Here is a 19,155-nt window from a genome sequence, read left to right on the forward strand (position 1 = left end):
ATTCTTTGCACCTGTTATACTGGAGAATTTTGTCTGTAATGGGGTCTGTATGTTTAAGAACTATTAGCTAGAACCTTCTGAACCAGCCCCTAGAGCAGTGGTCTTCGCTAATTTTTAAGCTGGAGCCATTTTGAATCCAGATGAGCCACCATGCAATGCTGCAACATTGCTGACCAGTGTGGGTCTAACATCTAACCCACCTTCAAAGAGGTAAGCATTTCCAAATGTAGTCTTTTTGTCTGCTGAGAAATGTTTTGTCCTTCAAGCATGTGATTTTTTTCCTCCCACCCACTTGTCCCTTTCAGTCATGAGCTTGATTAGAGACAATGAGTAGCAGAAAAAAAAAAAGTCAGAATGATGATTCAGGTGGCCCCAGAGGTCCCCCCTTGCCTTGAAGAACACTGCCCTAGAGACTCAGGGGCTGCCCTGGTTTCTGCTCAGAGAACATAGCTCAAACCTGTCTTTTAAAAGACACCACAATGCAGGAAGCAGCCATCTCACTGAGCCCTCTCTGAGATTTGGCAGCAGCATCCTGAGATATTCTACCAAGCTGCACATCAGAGAACCATTGCACATGTTTACAGACACACATGCAAAGCCACACCTACAGAAATGTGCTCGCAGAGACATCGAGAGGTAAACTCTTGGGCACAAGTACACACAAGTAGACAGACGTGCAACTCAGACGTGCAGGCAAAACGCACAAACGTCCAGAGAAAGGGGGACAGATGATCACACAAGACACTGACAGACAGACATGCAGAAAAGAGGCAGAAGTGTCGACACATGAAGACACAGAAGAAATCTCCACCCCCCCAAAAAAAAACCAACGGAGATAGCATGGGTTCCCATGCCACATAGGCACGAAGAAAAATGCTGCACACACCCAGACATAGCAGAGGCGACAACCCTCGGTGTTTCTTCTCCCAGCCCCCCACCTGCCCAATCACATTCATCCGCTCAGATAATAATCAGCGAATTTTTTTCCCCCCCTCCTCGCTTCTCTCTTTCCTTCTTCCCAGCAGCCCGACCGAAATACTGGCCTGCTCCATGCAACCTGTTGGGTGTCCCACATCTGCCATCTTTAAACCCAAAGCCCCAGCCCTCTACTCACATCTTCCTCCTGAGCCGAGAGAGAAACATCCAGCATGCACATTCGCACCGGCTGCATCAGAGCCTTCTGCAGGTTAAAGAGCGGCTTAGCCTCCATCTTCCCAAACCGTTTAATGCCGGGGGGCGGCGGCGGCCCCCGCCTCTGGACGCAACCGCCCCAGGTCCAGTCGCTGGACGCTCATGGTCCTCGGCCAGGCACTTCGCGTCTTCTCTAGATCCAGCGGGAGACTTCCTGGGCGTGTGCACGTGGACAAGTCGAAGCATGCCACAACCTGCGGCCGAGCGCGGGCTCGCCTCAGATCCTCTCCCTGGTTTAGCAGCATGCAAGGCAGCCTCTGGACACACCCTCCTAAACCTTGAGCTCGAGCACCAGTTCCCCTCCCGGTCTCTCTCGTGAATCTGATAAGATTGGGCGCGGTAGCCGTCTGTCACAGTGCCTTATTTGCACTGCCCGAGCAGCCCCTGACCAAAAAGCATTGCTAAGACGGGCTCAAACTTCAGACTGATTCAGCTGGAGGTGTGTTACCGAGGCCATGCCTTCCTGAGCCTGGAGTCCTGTTTTTCCCATTTCCAAAGGTAGGACTGGCAGTTGTCACCAGGGCAGGATTAATTCGTCGAGGGCCCCTAGGCACACAAGTACACTGGGCCCCCCCATGCCACCAGGCGAACAGGAAGCTGCGTCAGAGGGAAGCTTTGTCACTGTGCCTTTCTTACCTAAAGTGTTGCTTGCTTGTCTACTTTCCGTCGATGGGGGGGGGGGGGGGGGCGCGTTGCCGATCGATGCTGGAGAGGCCCATCACCGTTTGGAAAAAACAATGTTGATGCCTTCCTTCATCAGGCCCCCCTGACCATTTCGGGCCCTAGGCACGTGCCTACTTGGCCTATTGGTTAATCCTGCCCTGAAGTAGTCACCAAGAAGCAGACTTAATAACTAACTCTGATTAGGGGCACCAGACACACTTGAGAAAACTCCGGGATAGCCCACCTGACCGAGGTGAACTCCAACAGCTAATTCAGTTCATACTGTGCCAGAAAGATGACGTGACGAATCCACAGAAAGACTAAAGTCCAAAACAAAACACGCTGTGGAAGCAGATGTTCCTGATGCAGACTTTATTGTTTCAACAAGATCATCCACAACTTTAAGCAATGAAGAAGACCCAGCACGGTCGTGTTTTGACCAAAATGTCTTCTTCAGGGGTCCCAATGAGGTCTCTTCAAAGGCAACTAACTAGATCCAAACTTTTGAAGAGACCTCATTGGGACCCCTGAAGACATTTTGGTCAAAACAGGGTCATTGGGTTGCCTTCATTGCTTAAAGTTGTGGATTGAAATAAAGTCTGCACCAGGAACACCTGCTTCCACAGCATCTTTTGTTTTGGCCCTACTCAGTACCGTATGCATGACTATGCAGTGTTACTTTGCCTTAGAGCAGGGGTTATCATCCCGGTCCTGGGATACACCTAGCCAGTCAGATTTTCAGGGTACTCGCCATGAATATACCTGAGATAAATTTGCATAAACGGCCTCCATTTTATGCAAAAATATCTCATGCATATTCATGGAGGATATCCTGAAAACCTGACTTCCTAGGTGTGTGGAAAAACCCTGCTTCAGAGAACCTGTAGTTTCAAATCCAGATGTGCAAAAACACAAAACTGGATCAGCTTTTTCTCCAAAATGTTTACATAAGTAACTCCATAACCAGAGAAATGGGCTGGATTCATGGCCCAACCAAAAATGTGCCTGACTGACACAGCATCAGCACGTAGAAAGCTTGTGGTGGGGCCAGAGATTGATTTCTTTCACTGAATGCTGAGATGAGAATCAATCACGACTGCTTCCAGTGCTTCCGACGGCTTAGGGTTAATTGTCAGGTCTGAAGTGGCTTGTTTTGGTTTTACATTATTCCTTACATCATAAAGTTGTTTGTGAGCCATAACAACTTTTGGCAAATGTTATTTCAGTGCAGTCACTAGTGTTACGATATGACCAAAACAAATCTGTGTCACCCTGCATTTACATCTTTAAGTCCACATGTTTATTTCTTACATCTATTTCTTGTGTCCAGCACAACAACCCAAACCGTGACTGCTGCTATTTTGATGCCTCCTCATCTGGCCAACTCAGAGGAAACATTCTGGATGCAGATCTTTCTGTTCTCCATTTTGCTAAAGAGAGCTTTGATCTCCCAGGCCCTGATTCTATAAAAGATGCCTAAAGATAGGTGCCTAAATCAGCACAATCTAGGCACCTAACTTATCCCCCCCCCCCACCTTTCTACTAAGCTGCGATAGAGGTTTCTACTGCAGCCCGAAGCGCTAAATGCTCTGATGCTCATAGAATTCCTATAAGCATTGGAACAACGTCGGAGCACAGGCCGCAGTGAAAGAGAGCCTTAATTATTTAATATGCCTTAATTGGAAATAATCTGCCCTCGACCCAGGATAACATCCTCTCTTCCGCAGGTGATATCTTCATACTCTATAGCCAAAAAATCTTTTAATAACACCCTAAATCACTTGAAAAATACAATCGACGACCTAAGTACACAGATGATGAGAAACTTCCTCAAACTAAACAGATCAAAGACAAGACTATTAAGGTTCAGAGACTATAACTCTCTACCTAGCACAGAACTAGAACTGTCCACAGGCGAAAGACTAAAGATAGATAACTCCTCTAAAGTACTGGGAGTTACACTAGACTCGAACTTAACCTTCAACATACATATCACCTCTCTAGTGAAAAAATATTTATTTGAGACAACTAAGGACAATTAAACCAGTCCTGACCCAGACCAGGGACAGTACCACAATCTGTCCTAATACCATGCCTGGACTATTGCAACTCATTATATTCTGGCGTTACAGAAAAAGAACACAAGAGACTACAATTACAACAAAACATGGCCGCCAGACTAATTTTCAGAATGAATCGGTATGAGAGGGTAAGTCCACTATTAGAATAACTGCATTGGCTACCGATGAAAAAGCAAATCCAGTTCAAGATAGCCTGCATGGGTCACAAAATGACCTATGGAGAAAACTCGGATAGACTAACTTCTAATATTAAAGTCCCACACTCCTTCAATTCACGAGTATTGCAACGATTCAAACTATCCTTTCCAACACCTCAACAAGTTCAGCAGAAGATGTGTAGGGATGGAGATCTGATAAGTTCTGATCCAAGGCATCAGAACACATGTAAAGTCAGCACACAGGCAGTTCTGAACCAGGCCAGGTTGGCACACTGATCTAGGCCCTGTGTACGAATCGAGGCCCTGTGAAGCCCTGTGTAGAAGTATGAATCCTTTCTCTTTCCCTCTTGACAAAGCAAGGAAAAAGGTTTGTACCTTGAGACAGAATTCTGAGGCAGTCCTCCCTCCCCCTTTGTCACAAGACTCTTGCCACATATTAACCTAACACAGGTTTACCCTTATCTTATCTCTTATCTTGTTTAAGCATCCCTTATATGGGCAACAATCAGACTTTGCCTATGTGCCAAAGCAGACCCTGAGCTTAAGGCTAATCAAGAGAGCTTAAGGAGCATGCATTATAACCTTTGGACTGTCACATGATATATTAAGATTTGAGAAATATCAGAAATGTACACATTGGGATTCACTTTATTATAACCATTACATGTATTCAGTTGTCACGTGAGATAGTAACTTTGAGAAGCACATGAAATATGTAAACAATGAATTACCTTGGTCTAATCCTCACTGTAAATGCATTATGAAATTATAACCTTGTAGAGCATTAGCTAAGTAATTAATGGAGCTATGATTCTCAATAAAAGAGGGAGAGACCATCCATTTAGGTCGCCTCATCCCACTCTGAGCCTTGTGTGTGCAGCATCATTCCTACAAAGATGTTTGAGGCTACCTTTGGATACCAAGGACCTCTCATCTGGAACAAGTGGTCAACATACCTAAGACAACTTACCTTGACTTCTGGAAGAAACTTTAAGACATATCTGTTCTCTCTATAGCCATTCTCTTATCCTTCACTTCTAACAACCACAAGATAGGGTTCAAAAATGTAATCTCAAGAACTTGATAGTCACTTTTATATGGAGAGATATATTAATTACTACACTGTGATACTGTGTTTAAACAAATACCTTCTATAATCACAGCTCAACTTACAATAATATTATATTTAATTAAATATTGTAAAAATCTCAGACCCAAAATCCGTGACTGGTGATAACACCAAACTGGGGTTCATTGGGGGACCATCATCGTTTTTCACTGTCCCCACGACCATCCAACTAGATATTGCATAAAAATCCAGATTGAAAAGACTTATCTGTGGATAGGATGGTATGATCCCAATAATGATCTTCAGCGGTGAATAAACTATCTCAGTCCTCGAAACTCGAGTCGGGGGGACAAGGACCTATTATGGAGGAGTAACAGTGGTTGTTTTTAGCACACTATAAGCACGAGATCATTTATTCACCGCTGAGGATCATTATTGGGATCATACCATCCTATCCACAGATAAGTCTTTTCAATCTGGATTTTTATGCAATATCTAGTTGGATGGTCGTGGGGACAGTGAAAAACGATGATGGTCCCCCAATGAACCCCAGTTTGGTGTTATCACCAGTCACGGGTTTTGGGTCTGAGATTTTCACAATATTTAATTAAATATAATATTATTGTAAGTTGAGCTGTGATTATAGAAGGTATTTATCTCAAGAACTTGACCTGACTGTTATTGTAAACCACACAGATTCCTTGCAGAAAATATCAGTATATAAGACACTGTATTTTGTTGTATTAATTGAAAATTGCTATTAAGAACATAAAAATAGCCTTACTGGGTCAGACCAATGGTCCATCTAGCCCAGTATTCCATCTTCACGGAGGCCAATCCAAGTCACAAGTACCTGGCAAAAACCCAAATAGTAGCAGCAGCCCATGCCACCGATCCAGGACAAGCAATTAGATGGCAGGCACCTAACTGGGTAGGCATCTACTCCAAGGCACCTACCAGAACATAGGCATGGTTAGAAGCGGATTCTGGGCAAATCTTGGGCATGTTTTGACTTAGGTGCCAGTAGGCGCCTAACTTAGGTGCACTCATTTAGGCCACGAAAACCCTAGTTTCAACACCTACCAGTGCTTGACTGCTTTAGGTGCTGCTAGGCACGATTCTATAAACAGCACCTATCATATGATTGACATCTCAACTCGGCGCCTAAAACCTTGCCCGACTTTGTCACTGTGCCCTGGAGCAAAAGCTGAAATATCAGGACAAGCTGCAACATTTTAAGAATGGCTTAAGAGTTCAGCACTCTTGAACATGAGTAGGTGAATGCATAGGCAGCGGAATGCATTTTTGTTGGGGGGGGGCCCCAGCAGGATCCTGTGGCATGATGACTCCCCCACCAACCTTCCCCGGTCGCTTTAATTTTAAATCTTTGGGCAGGAGGCGCTAACGAGCAGGATAAGAAATGGCAGCATAACTGCACAGCTCCAGCAGACTTGTTAGATCAATCGATAAAATCGCCGTTCATATTCATTTTTCAACTTTAAAAAGAATACCAACATCTTATATAAGATCATGGTAACATCAAAAGTTAGTAAGAGACATACCTTCCCAGAAGAAATCTGCAGATAAATCCAAAGAAGATGACAGCCCTCAGAACATCATGGCTGAACTTCAGGCCCTCCGCTCCATACTGACAGGTATGAAAGTAGACATGACCGAAATTAAATCGGAACTGACTGATATGAGGGAAGATATTACCCAATTTCAACACCGGATGGAAGTAGTAGAGGAGAAACAGATTACACATCAAGGAAACATTAAATCCTTGCAAGCACAAGTAAAGAAAATAAGCCAGCTTAAACGTGAGTTGGAAGAGGCTAATTTAAGGTCTTGCCGAAATAATATAAAAGTTTTGGGGGGTACCAGAAGAGAGGGAAGGATCGGATATGGTAAAATTTATGGAGTCCTTTATTCCCAAGATCTTAGATATGCAATTTGATAAAGCATTAGAGAAAGATAGAGGACAAAGGGTGCCATCTCACATGATTGCAAATGCCCGCTATCCACGTCCAATAGTGCTCGGACTGCTCCGATTCAGCCAAATACCGGAGATTATGGCCAGAACAAAAGCTAAGTCACCCTTAAAATCTGATGGATTTAGTATTCTTTTTGTACCGGACCTGAGTAAGCGCACGGCGCAACTCTAAATCTTTGGGCAGCCGCCATGCAGCGTCAACGAACAGGCCTGCTCCGGGAGTCTTCATTCTACAGTGATGCTGCATAGTGGATGCTTACAGATTTAAAATTACAGCAGCCGGGAAGAGGTGGGTGGGGGAATAGAGCAATAACTGACTCTTCTGACCGCCAATTTTTTGGGAGGCCATGCCCCTGTGGCCTTCCCCGTTCCGACGTCTTTGAGTGAATGAGCTCTTGATCTATATATTTATAGTAAGAACTGCCAATGTAGGCTGTCACTGATCCATATATTTCCAGTCAGTATGACAAGATAACATTCTGATAGAATGTTGATATTTTGGATTGAGAAGTAATAGATCTTTCAGTCTCCTATCATAACTTCTGAGGCTTTGAAAGCTCATCTGGACAGACTTGGTTTTTTTTTCAATGAATATTGTTGGAGATCTTTAGATTGCAGACTAGATCAATGCTCAAGTGCTAAAAATGCTGGAGACTTAGGAAAAAACAGCACAGGGCAAAACATGATACTGTCTAGCCAATTGCTAGAGATATGCAGGCATGCATTAAATGGAGATTTATGAGAATTACCTTTGGAGGTTTTCGTATCTATCTTCAGAGGATCAAGGGAAAGTCCTGTCAGGGGCTGATTTTCAAAACCACTTATCCATCCATCATCAGATACTGATTACATAAGGGGTTTTCTAACTTTGCTTGAAAATCCCTGACACATATGTGAACATCTCTAAGAAAAGGTGACTAAAGTCTCGGATCAAAAATGTTGAGAACAGTTGATAAATCATTTCATGGACCCATAAGCAGTCTGCAAATGTTACACGTTTGAACTTCTGTAACTTTTTTCATGTGCATAAAAGGATAGGTTTGGACTGTTGTATTACAAATTGTTCTAACAGAGTTCATTAAAACCATTTTTTATTTTTGGTGATTTTAGTCACTATTTCCCAGAGATGGTCACATTATAGAGTGTAGCCAGCTGCCCATTTATGGAGGGCCTTCAGGTGGACTGGGGGGGCCATCCATTTCTCTCTGTTCTCTCTCCCTCCCCCATTAAAAATTCTACCTTTGTTGATGGGAATGCCCAAGCCCCATCATCTGAAGTGCTCCAAGGCCCAAATCTCTCCCTCCCACTGCAAAGACGTCGGCAGCATGCTTTTCGGCTGCTCATGTTAGCATTACTCATACATGCTCAGTTCATATGCGTAAACTGAGCATGTACAAGGATTGCTGGCATCAGCAGCTGGAAAGCATGCCGCCAATTTCCTCACACCTGGAGGTTCAGGCTGTGGAGCTCTTCAGCTGGCAAAGCTTGGGCATTCCCACCAGCCATTCAGAGAACTGCAGTGTGAGGAAAGGGGCCAAATCCAAGTGTGGGGAGGTGAAGTTCCTCCTCACTCCCCCCAATGGCTATGCCACTGGTCATATATATGGATAAGTTTATCCATATATTCAGAGGAAGGGTATTTTGGGCAGGGCCTAAAGTTATGGAGATAATGACCATATAAATGTATTCATCCAAGTCAGACAACAGAAGAACAAGAACTATCTGCATAAATTTGTCATAAATTTGTGACCAACAGACTTTCCCACCAAAATTCAAATTTATGACCAAAAGACTTTCCCGCTTCAGTCACCTACAGACCTCACAAAACACTCTGAAGAAAGCCACAGCATGATGGCTGAAACATCGGTTCTACCTGCTCAGATACAGTGAGACCTGGATAAGTACAGTAATTATATCTGCATAAAATTATGTCTGCACAATCAGTGGCAATTTTGGGTGTGTAGCTGATGAATATCCACATCTCTTTTTGCAGTTGTTAAAATAATTGGGGAGGGAGTGTTCCTGAATTTGGTTGGAAATACAGCGGATTAATTTATGCTGACATTCATTTTATGTAAAAAAATCCTTATGAAAATATTGAAAGTAATGATTTAAAAATGTAATTAGAGCATTTGTAAATATATGGTGTACTTCTTGTTTAAGATTTATTCAGATAAGGCAATCTATATATTTGTTATGAACTAAAAACATGTTGGAATAAAGGCCTTTTCTTTAGCTCTCAGATCGCTTAGTCAAAAAGAGTCAATTCAACTTTTCATTTTTCTGAAGTAGATAAAGTGAATATCAGTTACAATTAGATATTCTCATACTAAAATTATCAAGTCTAGCCAGACAGTGCTATGAGAACTGAGAATACAAACAGCTGCCTAAGTTTCGAGTTCCTCTATGATTTCTGATAATAAATAGCAACATGTTCTACCCCCTTAAAGACTTTGGTCTTTCTTCCTTTTTGTCCTCTTCCATCTGGCTATCACTTTATCTCTATAACTGACTTCATCGTGCCAGCTCCCTTCTTCCTTCATTACCTTTTTCATACCAACTTCTGCTTCCACCTCTCTCAGACATTTTCTTGGCTTGACAATTTTTACATGTATTGTAAAAAACACATAAGAACAGCCTTACTGGATCAGCCCAAGCCCAGTAGCCCGTTCTCATGGTGGCCAATCTAGGTCACTAGTACCTGGCCAAAACCCAGAGAGTAGCAACGTTCCATGCTACTGATCCAGGGCAAGCAGTGGCTTGCCCCATGTCTTTCTCAATAACAGACTATGGACATTTTCTCCAGGAAATTGTCCAAACCTTTCTTAAAACCAGCTACGCCAGGGGTCCACAAAGTCCCTCCTTGAGGGCCGAATCCAGTCGGGTTTTCAGGATTTCTCCAATGAATATGCATGAGATCTATGTGCATGCACTGCTTTCAATGCATATTCATTGGGGAAATCCTGAAAACCCGACTGGAATACGGCTCTCGAGGACCGGAGTTCCCTACCCCTGCTCTGAGTGAAAAAAAATTTCCTCCTATTGGTTTTAAAAGTATTTCCCTGTAATTTAATCGAGTGTCCCCTAGTCTTTGTAATTTTTGATGGAGTGAAAAATTGATCCACTTGTACCCGTTCTACTCCACTCAGGATTTTGTAGACTTCAATCATATCTCCCCTCTGTATAAGTTGCTGGCCCTGCCAAACTCAGATTCCCTAAATTTAAAAAACCCAGATAGCCCTCCAGCAACAGAGCATGTCCAGGTCAACTCAGACATATGGTAACTCTACTAAGGACATTAGCAGCCTTATGATTAGAACAGTGGCTGAGAACCAGGAAAGCTAAGGTTCTAATCCAGGGGTGGGCAACTCTGGTCCTTGAGGGCCGGAATCCAGTCAGGTTTTCAGGATTTCCCCAACGACTATGCATGAGATCTATTTGCATGCACTACTTTCAATGCATAGTCATTGGGGAAATCCTGAAAACCTGACTGGATTCCGGCCCTTGAGGATCGGAGTTGCCCACCCCTGTCCCACTGATGCTCTATGACAGGGATCTCAAAGTCCCTCCTTGAGGGCCGCAATCCAGTCGGGTTTTCAGGATTTCCCCAATGACTATGCATTGAAAGCAGTGCATGCACATAGATCTCATGCATAGTCATTGGGGAAATCCTGAAAACCCGACTGGATTGCGGCCCTCAAGGAGGGACTTTGAGACCCCTGCTCTATGAGATCTTGGGCATATCACTTATCCCTCCTTTGCCTCTAGAACAAAGTAGAACCAGTGACCAGAAAAGACAAAAATGAAGAGATTGTGACCTTCCCTGAGATCCTCTTTTTGTGAAATTTTCAGTTTTCGTGCTTAAAAGTTTGTTTGTTTTTATCACAGGGACTTCCGGCTTTCATGATGGACATGATACAGCACAGATGCTGGATATAGAACAGTGGTTCTCAACCAGTGTGTCCTCAAGAGCTGAGGAGGAGTGTCACAAAAATTTTAGTGTAGACATTAAGATTGTGCTTCCTTTACAACCATCACTACCTGCAGGCTGGGAAGATCGGCAATCTTGAGAGTCAGGTTCTTGAAGTCCCGGTGTAACTTGTCCCCATTTCTGCCTCCCCGCTACTGCCAAAAATAGCTGCTACCTTCAGTTCCAGCTTTTTGATATGGGATAGGCAAATTCATTCTAAACTTATAATTAAACAATGAAATATTTAGGCATGCTTTGCTCAGCTGTGAGTTTTAGTGTTCAGTGTGTCACATACATGAACATCACAACAGAAGAAAAGTTGAGAACCACTGGTAAGGAAGGACTGTACAAGCTCTGCCAGCAGTTAACCCTTCATGGCACAGGCAGATGTAAATAAGAGAACACTACATGAGATAACAGAATGAATGTTTACACTGATGCCAAACAAGGAAGCCTTTCAGAAGCAAACCACTGCATCCAAAACCTCTTTCTCCTCGCCTGGTCTCTAGACACAGAATAGAATAAGGACACACTTATCTGTCTTACAGTAATACAGAACAATATCATAGCACAAAAGTCCCTAGAAGTCAGACATTCATTTATTGCAATGAATGATCTGAAGCCTTTATTTATCTAAAGTTTATGTTTTGGATTACTGTATATACTCGAATATAAACCTAGATTTTGGGGCCAAAAAAAGGTCCAAAATTGGGGGTCTCGATTTATATTTGAGTCATCCAGCAGTGCATCCCCGCCCCTTCCCAGACCCATTGCAGGCCTCCCTTGGGCCTGCCTTGAGCCCTGGTGATCCAGCGGTGAGCCGTGACAGGAATGACCTTTCTCATCTCCTGTCCCAGCGGGCTCCACACCACCACATCTCCCTCCCACCTCCTGGACCCTGCAAAGGCCTACCTTACATACCCTAGTGGTCCAGCGGTGAACTGGAGGGGGGGAGGGCAGGAGTGATCCTCCTACGCTCCTGCCCCACGCAGAACTGCTAAAGAAAATGACTGCTGCAAGTTTCTGCTGCAACCTTGCGAGTTCCTGGATCGCTCTTGCTCACCGCTGGACAACCAGGGCTGAAGGCAGGCCTGCAATGGGTCAGGGAGGGGGCAGAGGGCACAGAGCTAGCTGGGACAGGACAAGGAAGGATTGCTCCTGTCCTGACTCACCACTGGACCACCAATACCTATACAGTCAAACCTCGGTTTACGAGTGCACCAGTTTGCGAGTGTTTTGCAAGACAAGCAAAACATTCACAAAATCGGCGCCTCGGAAACCGAGTTTGACTCGATTTATGAGCGCCCCCCCCCGCCCCCCCTCCGCGATCCGGCATCCCCCCAGCGATCCGGCATCCCCTCCGCTCACGTCTCCCCCCTGCGATCCTACATCCCTCCCCCGAGCACCGCAATGACATCGCTTACCCCAATTGGGCACCGGCACCAATGCACAGGAGGTGCCGGTGCCCAAAGATCCTCCCTCTTCCCTGTGCTGGGATGGACTGGGCTTTGAGCATTTGCGCATGCTCAAAGCCTTCTGGTCTCACTCTCTCCGAGATTCTCAGATTCAGAATCTCGGAGAGAGCGAGACCAGAAGGCTTTGAGCATGCGCAAATGCTCAAAGCCCAGTCCAGCCCAGCAGAGGGAAAAGGGAGGATCTCCGTCGCACCGCCCAGCCCAGGCCAGAAGAGGGAGGATCTTCGTGCATCAGCACCTCCTGGGCATTGGTGCTGGTGCCGGTGCCCAATCAGGGTAAGCGATGCCGTTGCGGTGCTCAGGGGGGGATGTAGGATCGCGGGGGGATGACAATGCGAGCGGGGGGGGATATGCCAGATTGCTGGGGGGGATGTAGGATCACAAGGGGGGGGTATGGAGCAGCGTCGGTGGCCTCAAGGGGGAGGGGATGGAGCAGCACCGGTAGCCTCGGGGGGGGGGGGGAGTAGGAGGTGGAACGAATCAAAGCAAGTTTCCCTTACTTCCTATGGGGAAACTCGCTTTGATATACGAGCAATTTGGTTTACGAGCATACTTCTGGAATGAATTATGCTCGTAAACCAAGGTTCCACTGTACTTTAATATAAACTCTCGGTTTATACTTGAGTCAACCCTCTTTTCTCTTTTCTCTTTTTTGGAGAAAAAAAAGGTTACCTTGGTTTATAATCAGATCAGTTTATATTTGAGTATATATGGTATTTTATGGGAGATAGAGGTCACAAAAGACAATATTATGAATGAAAAAATGCTGAAATGTGTCTGCAGCTCATACATCTTATCTGCCATTATGAAATTCACTTTTATACTATTAAAAGAGAGTTTTGTGGTAAAATTGGGCTGACTCCTGTGCCCACGTTTCTGTAATGTAAAGTTAGCACTACATGTTAATGAGTGAACATAGGACTAGGATTAATATAGCTTGCATAGATTCTGCTGGCAGTAGATATTTATTTCCTAGTACAGTATGCATGGGTTGGAGTTTGGGGTTTGTACAGAAAATGGGTAATAAAGTACAGTATAAGACTTTTGCACAACCTACAGGATGGAAATGCACAAGGAAGCTGATATAGTGAAGCAGGAACAAGGTAAATCCTCAAAGATCACAGATACTAAAGCTGAAAAACAGAGCTTGATAAATTCTCTCCTTTTTAATTTTTGAGTTTGGCATCCTCTGTGCATGATTTATGCTTTCTTCTGGATCGATGCGAGGTCAAACCAAGAAGCTGGAGGCCATCCCAGAAAAAAATGTCGCCTAGCAACTGTTGCTGAGCAACAAGCGCTTTCCAGTAAATGTCTTGGCACAGAGGCAGCTCACCCCTGGGGAGCTTCAACAAAGCCAGCCTCAAAATGCTCTGAGAAAAGGCTTCTGGGATATGAAGTCCCTTAGTAGGGAGAACTGTATGAATGTGAGTAGCATGCCAGCAGCCAAACACATGAGACTTAAAGGGACTTTGCACTCTCCAGAGAAAACACCACAAGACTCACGGTGATTCTTCCAAGAGCTATGACGTCAGAGGATGCCTCTGCTTAATGATGCCTTCAAACAGTATCAAGGCACAATCTAAATAAAGCGATTATATAACTGAATGACACGATATAATTATATCACTTCCTGTAAGCTCTATACTAAGTCCCAATGCTGGGTAACTATTTATGAGTCATTTATTTATTGGAATTTAATAACCGCCTTTATGAAGAGATTCACCCAAGGCAGTGTGGCAGCGGGTGTCGTTTAACATAAAACTTACAATTATATTAACAGTATAAACAATCGTAAAATGATCAATAAGCATGAATGGTGTCAGAAATATAAACATTTAACTGTATTGCAAGACAAATCATAGAACAGAAATACGATAGATATCAGCTGAATACGAATGATGCCATAATAGGCAGCATGTGAGCGAAAAGCACAGTTACTTACCGTAACAGGTGTTATCCAGGGACAGCAGGCAGATATTCTTAACACATGGGTGACGTCACCGACGGAGCCCTCGGTACGGACCTTTTAACTAGAAGTTTCTAGTTGGCCGCACCGCGCGTGCGCGAGTGCCTTCCCGCCCGACGGAGGAGTGCGTGGTCCCCAGTTAGGATAAGCCAGCTAAGAAGCCAACCCGGGGAGGTGGGTGGGACTTAAGAATATCTGCCTGCTGTCCCTGGATAACACCTGTTACGGTAAGTAACTGTGCTTTATCCCAGGACAAGCAGGCAGCATATTCTTAACACATGGGTGACCTCCAAGCTAACAAAGAGGGAGGAGGGATGGTTGGCCATTAGGAAAATAAATTTTGTAACACAGATTGGCCGAAGTGTCCATCCCGTCTGGAGAATGCATCCAGACAGTAGTGAGTAGTGAACGTGTGAACTGAGGACCAAGTGGCCGCCTTGCAGATTTCCTCGATGGGCGTGGAACGGAGGAAAGCCACAGAAGCAGCCATAGCTCGGACTCTGTGGGCCGTGACAGATCCTTCCAGTGAGAGACCGGCCCGAGCATAACAGAAGGCAATACAGGCAGCAAGCCAATTTGAAAGTGTCCGTTTGGAGACAGGACGGCCCAAACGGTTGGGATCGAAAGACAAAAAGAGCTGAGGGGATGTTCGGTGAGCTCTGGTACGATCAAGGTAGTAAGCAAGGGCACGCTTACAATCCAGCGTGTGCAACGCCTGTTCTCCAGGATGCGAGTGAGGCTTAGGGAAGAAGACGGGAAGCACAATGGACTGGTTGAGGTGAAAAGCTGAGACCACCTTGGGAAGGAATTTAGGGTGGGTACGCAGAACAACCTTGTCATGGTGAAAAACAGTGAACGGTGGGTCGGCAACCAGTGCATGCAGTTCGCTAACCCTCCTGGCAGAGGTGATGGCAATTAGGAAAAGCACCTTCCAGGTAAGAAGCCTGAATGAAGTTGTGGCAAGAGGCTCAAACGGAGGTTTCATAAGGGCAGAGAGAACCACATTCAGGTCCCAGACGACGGGAGGAGGCTTGAGAGGCGGTTTGATGTTGAAGAGCCCTCTCATAAATCTTGAAACCAGAGGATGAGCCGTGAGGGGTTTTCCGAGAATAGGCTCGTGAAACGCAGTGATGGCACTGAGGTGGACTCTGATGGAAGTGGTTTTGAGGCCAGCGTTGGACAGCGAGAGCAAATAGTCCAAGACAGATTCCACCGCCAAAGAGGTGGGTTCTTGATGATGCCGGAGACACCACGAGGAGAATCTGGTCCACTTCTGATGGTAACATTGAAGAGTGGCCGGTTTCCTGGAGGCGTCCAAAATGAGGCGGACCGGTTGAGATAGATTCTCCGGAGAGGTCAGCCCGAGAGAAACCAAGCTGTCAGGTGGAGGGAAGACAGGTTGGGATGTAGTAGAGACTGATTCTGCTGTGTAAGTAGAGTAGGAAACACAGGAAGAGGAATGGGCTCCCTGGAGCTGAGTTGAAGCAGAAGGGAGAACCAGTGTTGACGAGGCCACCGAGGGGCGATGAGGATCATGGTGGCATTGTCCTTGCGGAGTTTGGACAAGGTCCGCAACATCAAAGGAAGTGGAGGGAAGGCATAGAGGAACCGATCCCTCCAGTCGAGCAGGAATGCATCCGGGGCCAGACGGTGAGGAGAGAAGAGTCTGGAACAGAATTGGGGCAGCTGATGGTTGTGAGGTGCTGCAAAGAGGTCCACCTGCGGAGTGCCCCATCGAGCAAAGATGGAGAGTAGAGTCGGAGGGTCCAACGTCCACTCGTGAGGTTGAAGGATGCGGCTGAGATTGTCGGCCAGAGAGTTCTGTTCGCCCTGGATATAGACCGCCCTGAGAAAGAGATTGCGGTCCGTGGCCCAGGTCCAGATGCGCAGAGCCTCCAGACAAAGGGGGCGAGATCCGGTGCCGCCCTGCTTGTTTATGTAGTACATGGCGACTTGATTGTCTGTGCACAGGAGGAGGACTTGAGGACAGAGAAGATGCTGGAAAGCCTTGAGGGCGTAGAATATGGCTCTGAGTTCCAGGAAATTGATGTGATGACGACGCTCCTGTGGGGTCCAAAGTCCCTGGGTGCGTAGATCTCCCAGGTGAGCTCCCCACGCGTAGGGGGACGCATCTGTGGTGATGATCATAGAGTGGGGGGGCAGATGGAAAAGTAGACCCCTGGAAAGATTTGAGGAGTTCAACCACCATTGGAGAGATTGCTGAAGAGATGATGTCACAGAGATGGGATGAGAAAGAAGATCCGTAGTCTGTGACCACTGGTTGGCGAGCGTCCACTGAGGTGTACGAAGGTGGAGACGAGCCAGAGGAAGGACATGCACTGTCGAGGCCATGTGACCCAGGAGGACCATCATCTGTCGAGCAGGAATGGAGGGATGCATGAGTACCTGACGGCAGAGATGGAGCAGGGTCTGCTTGCGATCGGAGGGGAGAAAAGCCCTCATTAGCGTGGTGTCCAGAACTGCTCCAATGAATTGAAGGCGCTGGGTGGGAAGCAGATGCGACTTGGGGTAGTTGATCTCGAACCCCAGGAGGTGGAGGAGAGAGATGGTGTGATGAGTAGCCTGTAGCACAAGTGGAGACGTAGGTGCTTTCACCAACCAATCGTCCAAATAGGGGAACACCTGGAGGTTGTGAGACCTGAGGAAGGCCGCTACCACTATAAGGCACTTGGTGAAGACCCTGGGTGAGGAGGCGAGGCCGAACGGTAGCACCTTGTACTGATAGTGGTGGTGCAGTACCTGGAATCGCAGGTAGCGGCGAGAATGTTGATTGATGGAGATGTGAGTGTAGGCCTCTTTGAGGTCCAGGGAACATAGCCAGTCGTGTTGAGAAAGAAGAGGATAGAGCGTGGCAAGGGAGAGCATTCTGAACTTCTCCTTGACCAGACACTTGTTGAGGTCCCTGAGATCGAGAATGGGACGGAGGTCTCCCGTCTTTTTGGGTACCAGGAAGTAGCGGGAGTAGAATCCCTGCCCCCTTTGATCTGGAGGTACTTCTTCGATGGCATTGAGAAGGAGGAGGGATTGAACCTCCCTCAGGAGGAGGGGGGTTTGAGATGAGTTTGAAGCAGACTCTACGGGAAGGTTGTCCGGAGGCAGAGTCTGGAAGTTGAGAGAGTAGCCGTGGCGGATGATGTTGAGGACCCACTGGTCCGACGTGATGACTTCCCAACGGCTTGAGAAAATGGTGAGACGACCCCCGATAGGCTGTGGAAGAGGCAGCGAGGGTGGATGACTGGCTATGCCCTGGAGAGAAGAGTCAAAAGGGCTGAGATTGTTTAGCAGGCTGAGGAGGCTTGGAGGGTTGGGTGGCCTGAGACCGAGCCTGGGCATGGTGCTGCTGTTGACGGGGTCGCCGAGATTGTTGGGGAGGCGGATTGAGTGGCCTGGCTGAGAACCTCCGCTGGTAGGATGATTGAGGCCGATAGGGTCGAGCAGGCGGAGCCTTCTTTTTCGGCTTGATTAGGGTGTCCCACCTAGTCTCATGGGCGGAGAGTTTCTGGGTGGTGGAATCCAGTGACTCTCCAAAAAGCTCATCCCCGAGACAGGGGGCGTTGGCCAGGCGGTCCTGGTGGTTGATGTCCAGGTCGGAGACTCTGAGCCAGGCCAAGCGACGCATGGCTACAGCCATGGCAGAGGCCCGAGAGGTGAGCTCGAAGGAGTCGTAGATCGAGCGGACCATATACTTGCGCATTTGGAGAAGGCCAGATATGTGCTGCTGGAATAGCGGGACCTTGCGCTCAGGAAGGTACTTCTGGAGGGCAGACAGCTGTTGGACCAAGTGTTTGAGATAAAAGGAAAAATGGAAGGAATAGTTGTTTGCCCTGTTGGCAAGCATGGCATTTTGGTAAAGCCTCTTGCCAAACTTGTCCATGGTCTTACCTTCTCTGCCAGGAGGGGTAGAGGCATAGACACTGGAGCCCTGAGTCTTTTTTAAGGTGGATTCCACCAGAAGGGACTCATGGGGCAATTGAGATTTGTCGAATCCTGGAATAGGGATGACACGGTAAAGGTTGTCCAGTTTACGGGGAGCTCCCGGTACCGTGAGGGGATTTTCCAAATTTTTGTAGAATGTCTCCCGTAAGATGTCATGTACGGGAAGTTTGAGGAACTCTTTAGGAGGTTGCTCAAAGTCTAAGGCTTCTAAAAAGGCTTGGGACTTTTTGGAGTCAGATTCAAGGGGAAGTGACAGAGCAGCAGACATTTCCCTCAGAAATTTAGAAAAAGAGGACTGCTCAGGTTTAGAGGAGGCATCAGGCGCCGATGGTTCCTCATCAGATGAGGAGGGATCCTCCTCGGTACCGAGAGGAGTCTCCTCCCATAAATCCGGATCCCTGACCTCTGGTGCGTGTCGGGACACCGGGGTGGAGGGTGCGGTGTGGTGAGTTTTGGACAAAGATTTACCAGAGCGCACCGAAACGGCACCAGGGGAGGACGATCGGCGTCGTTCTCGGTCCCGAGAAGAGTGCCGTACCGCCTGGTGCCGAGCAGGATCCACTGTGGTTCGAGAATGAACCACAGGATCATCAGGAAGTTGTTGTGCCGAAAGGATCGGCATCGAGGTGTTT

At 46.6% G+C, this 19,155-nt stretch overlaps 1 protein-coding gene across 2 annotated transcripts in view; it reads right to left on the minus strand.

The window, feature by feature from the left end:
* Positions 1–19,155, minus strand: part of RALGDS (ral guanine nucleotide dissociation stimulator) — a 162,552-nt gene that overhangs the window by 128,677 nt on the left and 14,720 nt on the right. Inside the window, exon 1 of one of the 2 annotated variants that reach the window (XM_033961118.1) lies at positions 1,115–1,729. The exons of the other annotated variant lie outside the window; for it this stretch is intronic. Coding sequence (XP_033817009.1) covers positions 1,115–1,210 — 96 coding nt within the window. The 5' untranslated portion in view covers positions 1,211–1,729. Of the gene's footprint in view, positions 1–1,114; positions 1,730–19,155 lie in introns of those variants that run through there. 2 annotated transcript variants of the gene reach the window in all.

This window comes from Geotrypetes seraphini, chromosome 10 (genome assembly GCF_902459505.1).
Source record: "Geotrypetes seraphini chromosome 10, aGeoSer1.1, whole genome shotgun sequence".
Taxonomy (NCBI): Eukaryota; Metazoa; Chordata; class Amphibia; order Gymnophiona; family Dermophiidae; genus Geotrypetes; species Geotrypetes seraphini.